The sequence below is a fragment of the Hordeum vulgare genome, chromosome 5H, assembly GCF_904849725.1.
Source record: "Hordeum vulgare subsp. vulgare chromosome 5H, MorexV3_pseudomolecules_assembly, whole genome shotgun sequence".
Classification (NCBI taxonomy): Eukaryota; Viridiplantae; Streptophyta; class Magnoliopsida; order Poales; family Poaceae; genus Hordeum; species Hordeum vulgare.
The window spans coordinates 351,371,289-351,385,416 of NC_058522.1; the positions used below are offsets into that span (position 1 = coordinate 351,371,289).

The window sequence follows — 14,128 nt, forward strand, 5'->3', positions numbered from 1 at the left end:
CTGTGTATCCGGGTTCGTCTCGTTTTGCTGATCAACTTTCATGTTGAAATCATTTTGATCTGACTTACGGATTATTTTATATTAATTTTTTAAAGTTTTATTAATTATTTAGGAATTAAAAACAGATTTAGCTATTTTAATAAAATTCCAATATGACATCATCGCGATGTCATGCTGACATCAACATTTGACTGGTCAACTGACCAGCGGGTCCCGAACGTCATAGGCACAAGTTTTTATTAAGATTAATTATTAATTAATCAGATTAATTTAGTGGGGGGCCCACGTGTCATACTCTAATTATTCTAATTAATTAATTTAACTAATATACCTATTTATTTATTTATTTAATAAAAACATTATCTTTATTTTTATTTTAACTATCGCGTGGGGCCTCCCTGTCATAGACAGCGGGTGCATTGGCCCCACCGGTAAGTGACCCTAGGCCAAAAACACATTTTTAATCACAAATACATAACCATACAAATGTCGTATTTTTCCACATGCCTATATACGCCAATACATACATAAATACGGGTATCGAAGCCGTTCCCGGAGGGGCCGGTGAAGCCGGAGTTCGCGGGAAGGGGCGGAGGAGACGGCGTGGAGGCGTTCCCGGAGGCGGTGATGATGATGCCGGTCACCGGAGAGGTCGTGCCGGCGAGGGGGAGCCGGCCGGATCCGGCGAGGCGAAGAAGTCTCCCTGCCCGGTCCCTCCTGGACCGAGCGGGAGGAAGGCCGACGGGGACGGGGTTGTAGGCCGGCGAGGTGGAGGGCCGAGGTGGCCGGGGCCCCTGCCGGCGGGGTGGAGGCCGAGGGGGGGGCTCGCCGCAGGAGGATGAGGTCGTGGGAGGGGAACTCGCCGGCGGGAGGAGGAGGCCGTGGGGGGGGGCTCGCCGGCGGGAAGGAGGAGGCCGTGGGGGAGGGAGATGGGGGATCGGCTCGCCGGCGGGGGGGAGGCGCGCCGGCTAGGGAGGGGTGGATCTGAGGGGGAGGGGCGACGGGAGGAGAGGAGGGCTCGTGGGGGAGGGAGTCACGGGAGGTGGGAGTGGGGGGACCGAGAGGGGAAGGAGAGGTGGGGGGCTGTGTCGGTGGGGGTAGGGCCCCCCCACGAGGGGGAGGCTGGCGGCGCACGGTGGGAGGGGAGGGAGCGAGAGGGGCTCCCTCGCTAGGGGGGAGGCGCTAGGGTTTGGAGTGGGCTGGCCAGTTGGGCCTCTTGGCCCAGCTCGGCCGGGGGGGGGGGGGTTTCTTCTTCTTTTTTTTGTTGTTTTTTTTTGTTTTTCCTTTTTTTCTTTTTTTATTATTTCTTTCTTTCCTATTTATTTTACTAACTGATTTTTCTTTTTAAATATTTTCTTTTACAATTTATTATACATACTTTTAATTCTCTCTTTCATATACATATTCTTTTAATATTTGTAATGAATTTATAAAGTACTTTTCTTTTGTTTTCAAATTTTGAATCCGGATAGGCTCGAATCAATGCGGGTCTGAGATGGAAATTCGATGACGTGGCATCATTAGCGGGTGATCATTGTAGCTTAATTACAATAATTACTGTAGCAAAAGTCGAGGATGTCACAGCCGCGGCGGCGGGATGCGCGCGCTGCGACGCGCCAAGCGCCGCCAGGATGCAGTTGGCCTTCTCCCGTCGATGACCGACGTCGAGACCTGCAGCGCCCGCGCCGCCTTTTCGCTGCTCCATGCTGAATGATGCATCAGCATTTATATTTACCATTCCTCTTCTTGGCTTGTGCCACATATGATCATGTTTCACCATTGGCCGATTTGGAGTTAGTGGTCAGATGTAATCTGTCGCTAAAACTTTTATAGAAACTGTAGTACGGTGTGGCGGCCAGGTATTTTCACCCTTACCTAATGGGAAACGTTTTTATACGGCACGCCGGCCGAATCGACGCGTCGGTCGCTTCCTTGCCCGTGGGTCATGTAACATTTTTCGCGCGCGCGCTCTGTTGGTCAGTGGATGCAATATTTTTTCGTCTAAATTTGTTGTAACCAGCGTCATATTTGCTGCAAGCGTTTTTTTTTTTTTTTTGCTACATTTTGTTCAATAAAAAAGTTGCATATACGTTGGGTTGCAACTCCAGTTCGTCGGATTTTTCATTACAATTGATGTTTTTTACTTTTGCTACAACCGTGTTAATTTTTGCTAACCGGCATTTGGCATTTGCTACCACGCACCATCAGCTTTATTTTTTTTGCTACGATCACGTAGATATATTTTTGCTACAAATTTTATTTTTTGTTGCAACCGTTGAAAAAATTGCTGCATCGAAAGAAAAAATGTTACATGGAGATCCAACGATGCGGACGCACGGGGTTGATGGATCGTGGGACCGACACGCCGGCGCGGAGCACTGGACTTAACTAATTGACGTCGCTGCCACCAAATATACCAGCTACCGACTGCCACCAACTCCGCCATAGCTAAAGCTCTCACATCATCTTGCCAGTCCATGAGAGCAGTCATAGTGAATGAACCTGACCTGTCTTCTGCTACTACTTTTTGAATCTCCTCCCTTAATACTAGCTCTCCCCACATCTTCATTGCTCGCCCACAATTAAACATGCAATGTTGGATATCTTCAAAACCTATGTGACAGACCGGACATTGTCTCCTAGTCGGTCTGTGGCGGACTACTAGAATGCCAAGGCAAGGTAAAACTCCTCTGATCACTTTCCAAACAAAGTGCTTGACCTTACCAAGGGTTCGTAGTGCCCAGATTCGCTTCCATATATCACGAGGCTGACTTCCTTGTGCACTGGATTGGTCCCATTTATGGCCAAATTGGTGCTGGAATTCTACGTGATATGCAGATCCCACTGTAAATTCTCCGGACCAGTTGTAGTGGCACGAAACAAAGTCTTCCATCACGTGCACTCGAAGTGGGATTTGTAGGATCCTGCGAACATCAACTGGCCAAAATACTGATCGGATTAGGTTCTCATCCCATTGACCAGTGAACGGGTCAATTAGTTATTCAACCTTAGTCAACATAGTTGTCCTCCTTGGAGTTATGATCTTCCTCGACTCACTTAAAGGAACCCAAGGATCATGCCGGATATTGATTCGTGAGCACGTACCCACCCGCCAAATACTTCCACGCTTAAAAGTTTGTATGCCCGATACAATACTTTGCTAGGTGAACGAAGAGCCCTTGTTGGGTCCGACCTGAAGTATGTTTCCGTCCAGATAATATTTTGCACTTAGAACTTTTGCACACAAAAATTCAGGATTCGGGAGCAACCGTCAACACTGTTTTGCTAGTAAAGCAAGGTTAAAATTGTGAAGGTCTCGAAACCCCAAGCCACCTTTCCTCTTCGAGATGCATAACTTTAACCATGCAAACCAATGCATTTTTTTCCTCACTATCTCCCCACCAAAAAGCTGCAATCTCAACTGTTATTGACTTACATATGTTCTTGGGCAAGTTAAATACTGACATAGCATATGAGGGAATTGATTGGGCCACTGCCTTCAGCAAAATTTCCTTCCCTTGCATTGAGAGAAAAATTCCTTTCCAGCCTTTAATTTTCTGTAGGATGCTGAAAACAGTAACTCATATCCACCCCTACCATAGTACGGCGCCCAAAATATTTATGTGTAAGTGCTTCTGTTAAAATGTCCAGATTAGTAATAGTCAAAGAAAAGAGAATGAGGAAAGAAAAACAGAAAATACACTTTGGTTTCCGGTTGTATATACATCCTACATGAGGAATTTTTAATAATTAATTAAAAAGTCAAAATAGTTCTAAAATATTTTTAAATTAAATTTGACTTTGTTTTGCACTAGTATATAAATTTTCACGAAAAAAGGTCAACATTGACTTCTGAACAAAAAAGACCAAATTTATTTGCTATTATAGGTTACTATTCACACTATTTTGATCGAAGATTTGTCTTTTTTAAAAAAGAAGTCAAACTATAATTTTATTTTTATGGATTTTTTCTTACAAGTACAATGAAAGGTTAAGTTTATTTTAAAAATATTTTCGACTTTTTTAATTTTTTATTGAATCGCTATTTATTATTTTGCTTATAGGATGTATATACACTCATGTTCCAAAAGTTCTCCTCCAAAGAAACCGGGATTTGGTCGCAAGGTGTAGAATGGTCCGACTACAACGCCAATACCAGCAAAGCTCCGACACACAAGATGAATGGTGGGACAGAACCGTGGCGGCAGCAGCAAAAGAACAAAAGTGCGGCCACTACGGTGTCTTGGTCAGTGTTTGGTGGCATTTCTGTTGAGAAATAAACAAAACAGTTTTCAAGGGTGCGGTGAATGGCTTTGACGCAGCCACAAAGTAGCGCCAATGGTGCAACCAAATACTACTTCCTCTGATCCATATTACTTGTCTTACCTTTATCTAGATAATGGACTTTGGCTGTAGGGATTTGGGATCTCTTTGCCCTTTCAAAAGAGACCTAATTTTGTATATATAACCGGAACTTCTGTGCATATATATAGACTCGCGTTCTTTCAATAAAAAGGCACACAAAACCAACGAAAGACCGTTGCAGTTTACTCAGGGTCAAGGGAGATGATCACAACTTATGAATTTCTATACCACAAATAGATCTAAACCTCACAAAAAACACAATTTTCAGGTTAGCATAAAACTGAAACAACAGTAACTCATAAAAGGTTGCTCTTGCTTCATTTCCCAACAAGTACATAACCTCGCCCAACTTTCACCGTGTAATAGATTGTTTGGAACTTGCACACCACAGTATGAATCATATGTCGGGAAACTATGCAAAATACATGGTGCAACCACACCTTTGTGTCTGGTTAATATTATTTGCTACATCCTCGTCAGTTGTAGGATGAAATCATTTTCTGGACAACTATAAAGGGCATCATCATATCAAAGCGTTGAATGCACTATATAAATCACTTTAATATGCTCGAGGCTCGTACAAGCCATCGAGAAAAGAATATTAACCTCCATATACCATGCTACTACTACCTAATATGGAGAGACAGCTGAGTATGCTGACCTCAAATGAATTGTAATCGTCGTCACGCGATACCTATATTCCATTTCTCTGCAACAGTACACTACTTATATTACATTGTAAACAACATTATGTCCATCTATGCTCCAGGGAAAATCTGCTTCTGCGCTACCAGACAATATTTCAATTCAGCTGAATTGTCGAATTGCCCCGCAGGTTCAACCCCAGTGGTGTCCTTACAAAGAACCATCAAATTTAAGCACCTTCAGCTTTCTTCTTTATTTTGAGAGCAGCTCTGACGACATTCCCCCTTGTGATCATCCCAACCTAGTTCAGGATAGAAATTTCGTTTTAAGACACCGAGCTAAAGAGAGAAAAGGGGAGTCATAGATTCATCCACTCACCAATTTTCCCGTGCTATCAACAACAGGCAATCTGTGGTATTTGGTTTCAAGCAGCAACCTGTTGAATAATAAAAAAACACCACTCTCAGTAATAATAAGTCGGTAGATTTAGCCCTGGGGATTCACAAGGATTGGTTGAAAATACCTTGCAGCAGCGTCGAGGTTAGTAGTTTCACGCACCACAAGAGGCGAGGGAGTCATAACATCACCGATAACTTTGCCACTGGTTTTGCTCAAGAGTCTCTGGATCTCGCGAAATGTCTGCAAACAAGTGATTATGAAGGAGTCTGTAAGTTACTGAACCAGGAACATTGAGTGGGAGCACACAATTAAAAATTAACTGGATGCTTTGAATGTTACATACTATGTAAGTTCATTATATTAAGGGACCTAATCTAGTGATGTCCCACATTCTTGAGTAGGAAAAGAACAGTAACAATTTGCTCTACAACACACGCTTAATTACACCAACAGTTCCACGGGGTACAGTATAATATACTATTCAGTCAACAATATTATATAGTTATTACAGAACATAATTTAATCCATTAAATGTGAAGGTGCTGAAACATTTGCTAGATCACTGTTTCTCAACACAGAAAGATAATAAATTCCAATCACAGAAAATTCCTGCCTTGCAAACAAGAACGTTCCATCCCAACACATAGAAGTTATACAACTCAACATATGAAAAGAAATGCATACTTATGAAATATAAAACATAAAATCATCAACCAAGGTTTTACAGAATATACCTTCCAAGTGCTATCTACTTCAGGGAACATGCTTGAATTTGTATCGGCCAGTCCACATCCTGAAGCATAAGAATGTATTCAAATATTGACAAAACTACTCGTTAAGATTCATTGTGTTGTAGACATAATCTCAGTACATTTGAGAGTACTACGAAAGCACTAAAATCTGGGAATGAATGGCCCCAAGTTTATCCGTGAATCTTAAATCAGCAAAAGACAATTTATGACCATGGCTGTTAGCATCGTTGCGTTGTAGATATTATATCCCATTTTTTTTTTTTAAATCCTTCAATCCAGGATTGGAAGATCAGAAGACAGTGGCCATTCTTTTAAACTGCTTCAAATTAAGATCCTGGGAACCTTTTGGGATGATATGCAACGGTAGCGCATATGTGAATTGATTTTTACAGCTCAGAAAATATGTATTAATTTGACCGTATGATTTCTTTGCAAGGAAGTGACTAAAAGTTCAAGATGGAATACCTGCCATTGAGTCCAAAGCTAATAGATCATAATCTGAGACAACGCCAACCTGCAGGTGGAAATAAAGCCGTGTTGTGGCTGAGTATTTCATTACAGAAAAACTGGGGTGCAACCAAAACCAACAGAAGAGGTCAAGAAGAAAGCATGTGAAAGTCAGTCAGTTCATCATTGCAATATAATGCTTCCTAAGACATAACATGATAGGGAACAACAAAAGGGCTCTTTCCTTTTTCCTTGGGAAGAACCCTTCTTTAAGCCTCTCTAAAATTCAATAATCTAAAACCGTAGGAAGAGGATTGACTTGTCATGGAATATTAAAACCCACATGGATTGCTTAGAAGTTATTCTGATGCTGCACATCAGGAATTTTTAGATTGGATGTTACTTACTTAGAGAGAATCGGAGAAGGAGAGAGAACGAGCGAAGATGCATCCAGATTGTCAAAAGGAAATTTCCATGATCAGGTTAGAGCTCATATTTAACTTCCTCCAATATTTGTAGGAAACCCCTTTTCTATGAAATTCTTCCGATGCAATAATTTGGTCCAAATGCATGGATAGGAATTTTTAGTTGGGATTGCAACACTGTATTTGCCGCCCAAAACCCTTTGTTCCGAAAAAGGACTGGTATATTCTGAGCTTAGCTATGTCATAGAAAACATGGACTGGGAAACAAGAAGAGCGGGTTAACTAAATTTAAATGGAACTAACCAACTTCCAGTCGTCATCGATAACAGGGAAACCAGAGATCCTGTTCTGCACCAGCATCTCGAGCGCTGCATGCAAACCAAAGAACTAGTTAGCAATTTGGAAGCTGGTCAGTGAGCAGAAGAGACAACTAAGAATGGGCCACACCTTCATCAACCGGGGTTGACGGCTTGACGACATGGAGATCCTCCTTTTTCGTCATGAAGTCTCCAACAGTGTACACTCCGTTGTTATTCTGAGTAAGTAAGCAGGATGTAACACAAGCAAACTACTTATTTGAGGCTGAACATTGAACACTCGGCAGTAAGAAAACATTTCGTTGAGTATTTGGGGAGAGGGATATATGTGCGAGAATGAAACGAGCTGGGTAATGGAATTTGAGCTATCAGCCAAGTTCCAGTGGTGGTGGAGCGGGTACAAGATCTGCCTCTTGGCTTATGTGGAGATATCGATTCCTCCAACACAAACACAACAATTTGCTTCTCGGGAAAACCCCAAGCATAGCGGATGATGCATCATTTCGTTTCTTTCTGAAATGGCTCATTCCCTTATATTAGTCAGAAAGCAATCTCAGCTGCTTTGTTATTGTTGCTACAAAAGCAGGCTGAGTGCCTACCAATTAAAGGGAGCACGAAAGCAAGCGAACTACTAGTTGCTTAATCCGTGCACTACCACTACACGTAGGCAAGAAAAGCAAGCGACGCAAAATTTGCGCTGAAAGTAATTGGCTAGCTGCAGAGGAGAAAAGGCGTGCGGGCGCGGCACTCACCGGGACGAGGCCGTTTCCAGAGGCCGGCGCTGGCATGGCCGGCGCGGCGTACGCGCGGACGGACGCCCAGCGGCACCTGTTGGGCGCGGCGCCCCGCCGTGCCCGCGCGGGCCGAGAAGGGGCGAGGAGGAGGAGGCGGCCGTTGGCGAGGGGCGAGTCGGCGGAGAGGAGCAGCGTGGACGCGGCGGCCTCCATGGCGAGCGCAGGGGCAATCGGAGGGGATGGGAATGGGAGGGATGGAGCGGGAGGGAGAGGCCGGGATGATATGATGGCAGGAGAGAGAGAGAGAGGGGGGGGAGGGAGACCGCCGATGGATGGGAGAAGGGGTGGATGTGCTTGGATTTTTATAGCGGGTCGGCGGGCGAGGGAAGGGAGGCGTGTTGGTTTTACTTTTGGTCCCTCCGGTGGGCGGGGGTGGGGAATGGTGGATGGACGGAGACGGGAGTGAGGGGGACGGTCGCGGCGGGCGTGGTTCTGCTCGCTTCTTTCTGGCGTGGGAGATTCACCGGTGATGCACGTGATCGTTTACTTGTTTCCCGTTCGTTTCTGCATCGCCTTTCTGGCTGGCCGTCTTCTCGCGGGCGTGACGCCCATCGATGCACGGGCGGACTACGATCCGGCGATGTGAATTGGGAAACGCTTGCGGCCGGCCGAACCGTTCCGCCCGTCACGCGCGACCGGCTCGTGTAGCTGATTAGGATTGCAGCATTTTTTTCGTCTAAATTTGCTGCAACTAGCGTTTAAATTTGTTATAAGCGTTTTTATGTTCGTTTGTCCATAAAAAAGCTGCATATATGTTTGGTTGCAAATTTAGTTTGTCGGTTTTTTTGCTACCATCGGTGTTTTTGATTTTTGCTACAACCGTGTTAATATTTGCTACAGCAGGTATCTTTTTTGCTGCAATCGTTTATTAAAAAAAGTTGCATACATGTTTGTCAGATTTAAAACCCGAGTTCACCGGATTATTTTTGTTGCAACTCATATTTTGTTTTGCTACTACGTATCATTAGCGTCTTTTTTGCTACGATTACATTGACATTTTTTGCTATAACCATAGTTTTTTGCTACGATCTGACGGTGCACCCTACATACGGCCGGCAGATTGGGCAGCCCGCATGCAACCGATCAAAAATTTTGACCGACGCGCCGGCGCGGAGGAATTCCGAGGCAGGTCTGGGAGTGAAACACAAATAGGCTGGAATCTATGCCAACCGGCTGAGACGATGTACGGTCCGAATTCAATGAAGGGGAGACGATGGAATTCTAAAACATGTGAACACCGTTTTTCTTCTTCTTCGACAGAAGAATCACATAGTTTTATTCCACGACAACAAAGTTATAATCCATTAATTAACCTTTTTTTCATGATAATATTTATCTCATCTATTTACATCATAAGAATCATAGTACAAACAAACCGATATGTGGTTGGATGATTAGAAGACGGTGGTATCTCCATGTCACAAGGGTTCAAATCATATATTTGACATTAATGCACGCACGATCTTAGATTTAGTTAGGGATGACTGTATATGAGTGTGTGTCAAACAATTTATCTATATAGGACGACCGTTTGGGACACCTAGGTGCCTGGGCACCTTGGCTACAAACCGTCAGATTAAGTTGAGATGTGTGCATTTATATTAGTAATAGAATGTTTCATTAGGAGAAAATGAGTACTAACTATTGCATGATTTGGACATTTAATACCCACATTAGAATAGAAAGCAAAAATGGACATTAATGCTTACATGCATGGTCCATGCATTTTTCTACATAGAATAATACCTTAGGTGTGACACTTATTTTGAGAGAAATGTATCGTACATGACACCATATTCACGTTATACTTTTGAAGAAAATAATCTGTGCATACAATATCTTAGGTATATATATACCCTCCGAAAAAGACTATATCATTATTAGGTATGTCCTCATTAAAAATATATTATTTTTGGATATGTCTTCAAGGAATATACAGGTACTAAGAAATGAGTTTATACGCATAATATATTAGGTATATGTACATACCTCATATATTAGGTATATGTAAATTATATACAATTTTTGGGTATGTCTCCACTATAATTCACATGTATCTCTCAAAGGAATATGCGTGTATAAAAAATAGTGTATCATTTTTTGAGTATATCGTCCAAAGTATATCAGTTTTATTTCAATCTACAAATATGCGTATATTGAAACATGATATGCGGGTATGATATCTTATTTCCGCGTACGTAAGAAAAAAATGTGTGTGTACTCACATCCAATGTCGGTTCCTATAACTAAAAATAAATAAGTATGGGTATATGTACGCACGAAAAAATTTATGTATGGGTATCAACATGCATCAGATTTTCCTAAAAGTAATATAATAATTAAGATCATATTTTATATTATTTGATCACCTTAAATTTTACAGAAATATTAGGTGTTCAAATGTGTGACCCGGCGCTATTTAAAAAAAACTTAATACTCAGGAAAGTAAAACTATGGAAAAAAAAAGTCATAAGAACGTCCTAATTATACATCCAAACCTTTTGAACGACATTTCATATTATTTCATCGTATCTGATATCTTAGAAATTAGAATACCTTCTTTCTTCGGAAATAAATCATTAATAGGAAATTAAAAATATATTTGTTCTTTGGAAAGTAATCAATGACTATTGATGATGGTAGTGCATGCAAACAAAATTTGGAAGGTCATTTTGTCAGGATTACACATCATGCACTACGATTATGAGTTGTCATATAATGGGCCTAGGTGCCCCAGACAATTTACTATGTGTGTCAAACAATTTACCTATATATATAAACGCCACATAAACGCCGATCTAACCAGACTTGAAAGAAAGTACACTTTTGCTCTTCAAGGGAGCAGTTCTACTTTTGCTTCCTCCGATGTACGGGGATGGGGTGGTGTGTGGTGGATGGACGGAGCAGGAGTGATATAGACGGTCGCGGCAAGGTTGGTTCTCGTCGGTTATTTCTCGCGTGGCAGATTCACCGTCACTGCAGCGAATAAGTAAATTTGCCGGAACCGGTATCTATCGATGGATTGGATAATCCATCATTCATTAAATTCATCAAGATTGGTTCAGTTGGTGTAGTATAAACAAGAGAATTCTTTTCAACAACAATACTCGGGAATACATCCTGATCATGTCAGCTTTTTGCCAAAGAAGAGAGAGGGAGAGTACGTCTTGACCATGAGTGGAGAGTGGTCGGCGCATGCATATTGTTTCTCCCCACATAATGACATGCATTTTATTTCATCCTCATATATTTTGAATGCTTGATATTTTTTGAACCGAAAGTTTATTTGTGAATCTTTTTATATATTTGACATTGTGGTGACAAGGCCTTCAAAATAAGATCAATCTGGGATATATTTTAACTAGTTTTTAATTTACATATTTCAATTATCTTTTAAATCACTGCCATAAAACATAAGGATGTTTCGGTATTTCAGGAACAATATTTAGATTGACTCACTAATTTAAAAAAACTAATTCTAGTCATTGAAAAACTAGTTTCATTTATTTTGAAACACTAGTTTCACTTGTTTTAAACCATATATTTCACTCTTTTTGAAAAACAATTTCACTATTTGCGAAAAAATAATTTCACTCATTTTTAAACATTGTTTCACTTATTCACTCGTCTTAAAAAACAATTTCATTTAAAACATATATTTTGCTCGTTTCAAGAACAAATGATGGGGAGCATCCTTCGAGTATCACCATTAGAAGAATCCATTTGGCAAGTAACACGTGCAATATCTACTTCACATACTTAAAGGTAAATCATCTCCTGCACACGTGTTTACTTGACCCCTTCGAGTATGGTATACTACATAACACTCCTCTCGTATGCATACTGATGGGGTTATAGTCTTAGGGTATGGTCATAGGCCTGCCCTAAAGGTCCAACCCAAGGATTACCCCTCACAAGGGACAAGGCCCTTAGTCAGTTCCGACTGAACTGAGGAGTTCCATTCATCCAGTCTGTAACAGATCCTCGACCGTCCAGTCGGAGATTAGCATTCGGAGTTTATCAAACTAACCGACTGGATTCCACTCTGCGCATCGTAACCCCCTGGAGGGAAACGGTCATACGTTTCCATATGCCTTAATTAGCATTTAGGACGTACGTTACCTGTAACGTAGACATTTATTCGCCACTACTCCACCCCTGTGCACCGAACCATTGTGGAGGGCAGCGCACTCTATATAAGCCACCCTCCCCCTCTGGTGCAGGGGTTAGCATTTCACTGTATTCGATATTCCACTCGACAACAAGCTCCCTGAGCACTGAGACGTAAGGCTATTACCTCCACCGTAGAGGGGCCTGAACTCATACAACCTCGTCGTAGCTAAGGCTCTGCCCATTCCTTTCGTACCCTACTCATCTACTGTCAGGCTTATACCCACGACAGTTGGCGCCCACCGTGGGGCAGGCGTCTAAGCGACTTCCGGCGAGTTTGCGACTACATCACTTCGTCATGTCGTCCGGTGGAGATTCGAGCATGGGTCACGAGATCTTCTTCAGCGCTCTCTCCTTCATCGTCGACGATTCGGCATGGCTTCGGGACGCCCCTCTCGACGTCGAGGCGCTTCCCCGTCGCGGGGCTACGCACTTCCGTGCCGGCGCCCGCGACATTCTTCTTCTCCAGCAGTCGGCTCCGGTGTCGACCTACACTGCCGTCACGCGCCGCAACAAGCGGTCCCGCCGTCCGTGGCTCCAGCGTTGGGTGCAACACGCCAGGCACGCCAGAACGCGTCTTCACAAGTGGCGGTTCTAGAGTCAGTTGTGGTTGCCCCGCCGTCCCAGCACTCGGGCTCGGTTCTGACTGAGTTTCCTTCCGAGTACACGGGTCGCGGGCCTGCAGCAGAAGTACACATGGCCAATTCCCATGAAGATCCCCGTCAAGCTGGCCGGAACGAGCACGAGATCGGCGAAACGTCCGGCACGCGTCGTCCGCCTCGCCGTTCTGCCAGTCGGCACACTCAGCGGAGCAACGTGGAGCTGTTCCGCACACCCCTCCTCAACTTGGCCGCGGCTGCCAAGATAGCCGATTCCCTTCAGCCGACTGATTCAGAGGCTGGCAGGGGAATCGAGCAAATCCGCGCCCTGTTGCACACGGCGCAACAGCAAAATTTGGCGGTCTCCCAGTCGCACAACATGATCTAAAATAGTTCTGTTCATGCGAATACGCATCGGTCAGTTCATAGCCCTGGTTCTCATCAGCGACACAGAGGAGGCAGTCGTTCCATAAATCCCGAAGATCGTCGCCGTTCACGCACCCCTCCGCGGGGTGGGCCCTATGGGCCCCGACATCATGATGATCGGCGTTTAGTCGGCGGCACTTACGACCCAAGGCCCAACGCGAGAGGGCATATCGCCCAGCGGAGGGTCGACAGGGGCCGAGCCCACCGCGATGGTTACGATATTGACTGTCCGAGTGGAAGCAGGACCATCGTTTCTGGTCCCGAGTGTTTCAGTCGAGCCATCCGTTCGGCTGACATCCCTCCCAACTTCCGATTGACGACGGGAATTAGCAAGTTTACAGGAGAGTCCAAGCCAGAAACGTGGCTGGATGATTACCGAGTAGCAGTCCAGATCGGAGGAGGAGACGACCATGTCGCCATGAAGCACCTCCCCATGATGCTCGACGGCTCGGCGTGAGCATGGCTGAACCAGTTGGCCCCCTCAAGCATCTACAGCTGGGCAGATCTAGCCCGAGTGTTCATCAGGACCTTCGAAGGGACGTGCAAGTGCCCTGCTGGCCTCGTGGAGCTCCAGCACTGCGTCCAGAAGCAGAATGAGCTCCTGCGTGATTTCATTCAGCGCTGGACAACTCTCTACCACACGGTGGAGAATGTCACGGAGCATCAAGCAGTATGCGCCTTCAAGGCAGGCGTGCGGTATAGGGATCTGTACCCGAAGTTCGGCCGAACAGGCGACATCTCCATGAGCAAGATGATGGAGATAGCAACACGCTATGCAAATGGCGAAGA

At 44.1% G+C, this 14,128-nt stretch overlaps 1 protein-coding gene across 1 annotated transcript; it reads right to left on the reverse strand.

Annotated features, from left to right (window-relative positions):
- Window positions 1-4,891: 4,891 nt before the first annotated feature.
- Window positions 4,892-8,400, reverse strand: LOC123396118 (CBS domain-containing protein CBSX1, chloroplastic-like). Its single transcript, XM_045091164.1, has 8 exons — window positions 8,103-8,400; window positions 7,481-7,568; window positions 7,337-7,401; window positions 6,627-6,675; window positions 6,144-6,202; window positions 5,534-5,649; window positions 5,389-5,446; window positions 4,892-5,311 (listed from the first exon to the last, which is right to left on the reverse strand). The coding sequence occupies exons 1-8, from the start codon at window positions 8,295-8,297 to the stop codon at window positions 5,240-5,242; spliced, it is 702 nt and encodes a 233-aa protein (XP_044947099.1). The 5' UTR covers window positions 8,298-8,400; the 3' UTR covers window positions 4,892-5,239.
- Between the last annotated feature and the right edge of the window lie 5,728 nt (window positions 8,401-14,128).

Excerpts from the sequence above, each read along its gene's own strand:
- LOC123396118 (XM_045091164.1), bottom strand. The coding sequence starts at position 8,297 with ATGGAGGCCGCCGCGTCCACGCTGCTCCTCTCCGCCGACTCGCCCCTC. Across the intron at positions 7,402-7,480 it reads GTCAACCCCGGTTGATGAAG|CGCTCGAGATGCTGGTGCAG; the intron begins GTGTGGCCCATT and ends GTTTGCATGCAG. Across the intron at positions 5,447-5,533 it reads AACCTCGACGCTGCTGCAAG|GTTGCTGCTTGAAACCAAAT; the intron begins GTATTTTCAACC and ends ATTATTCAACAG.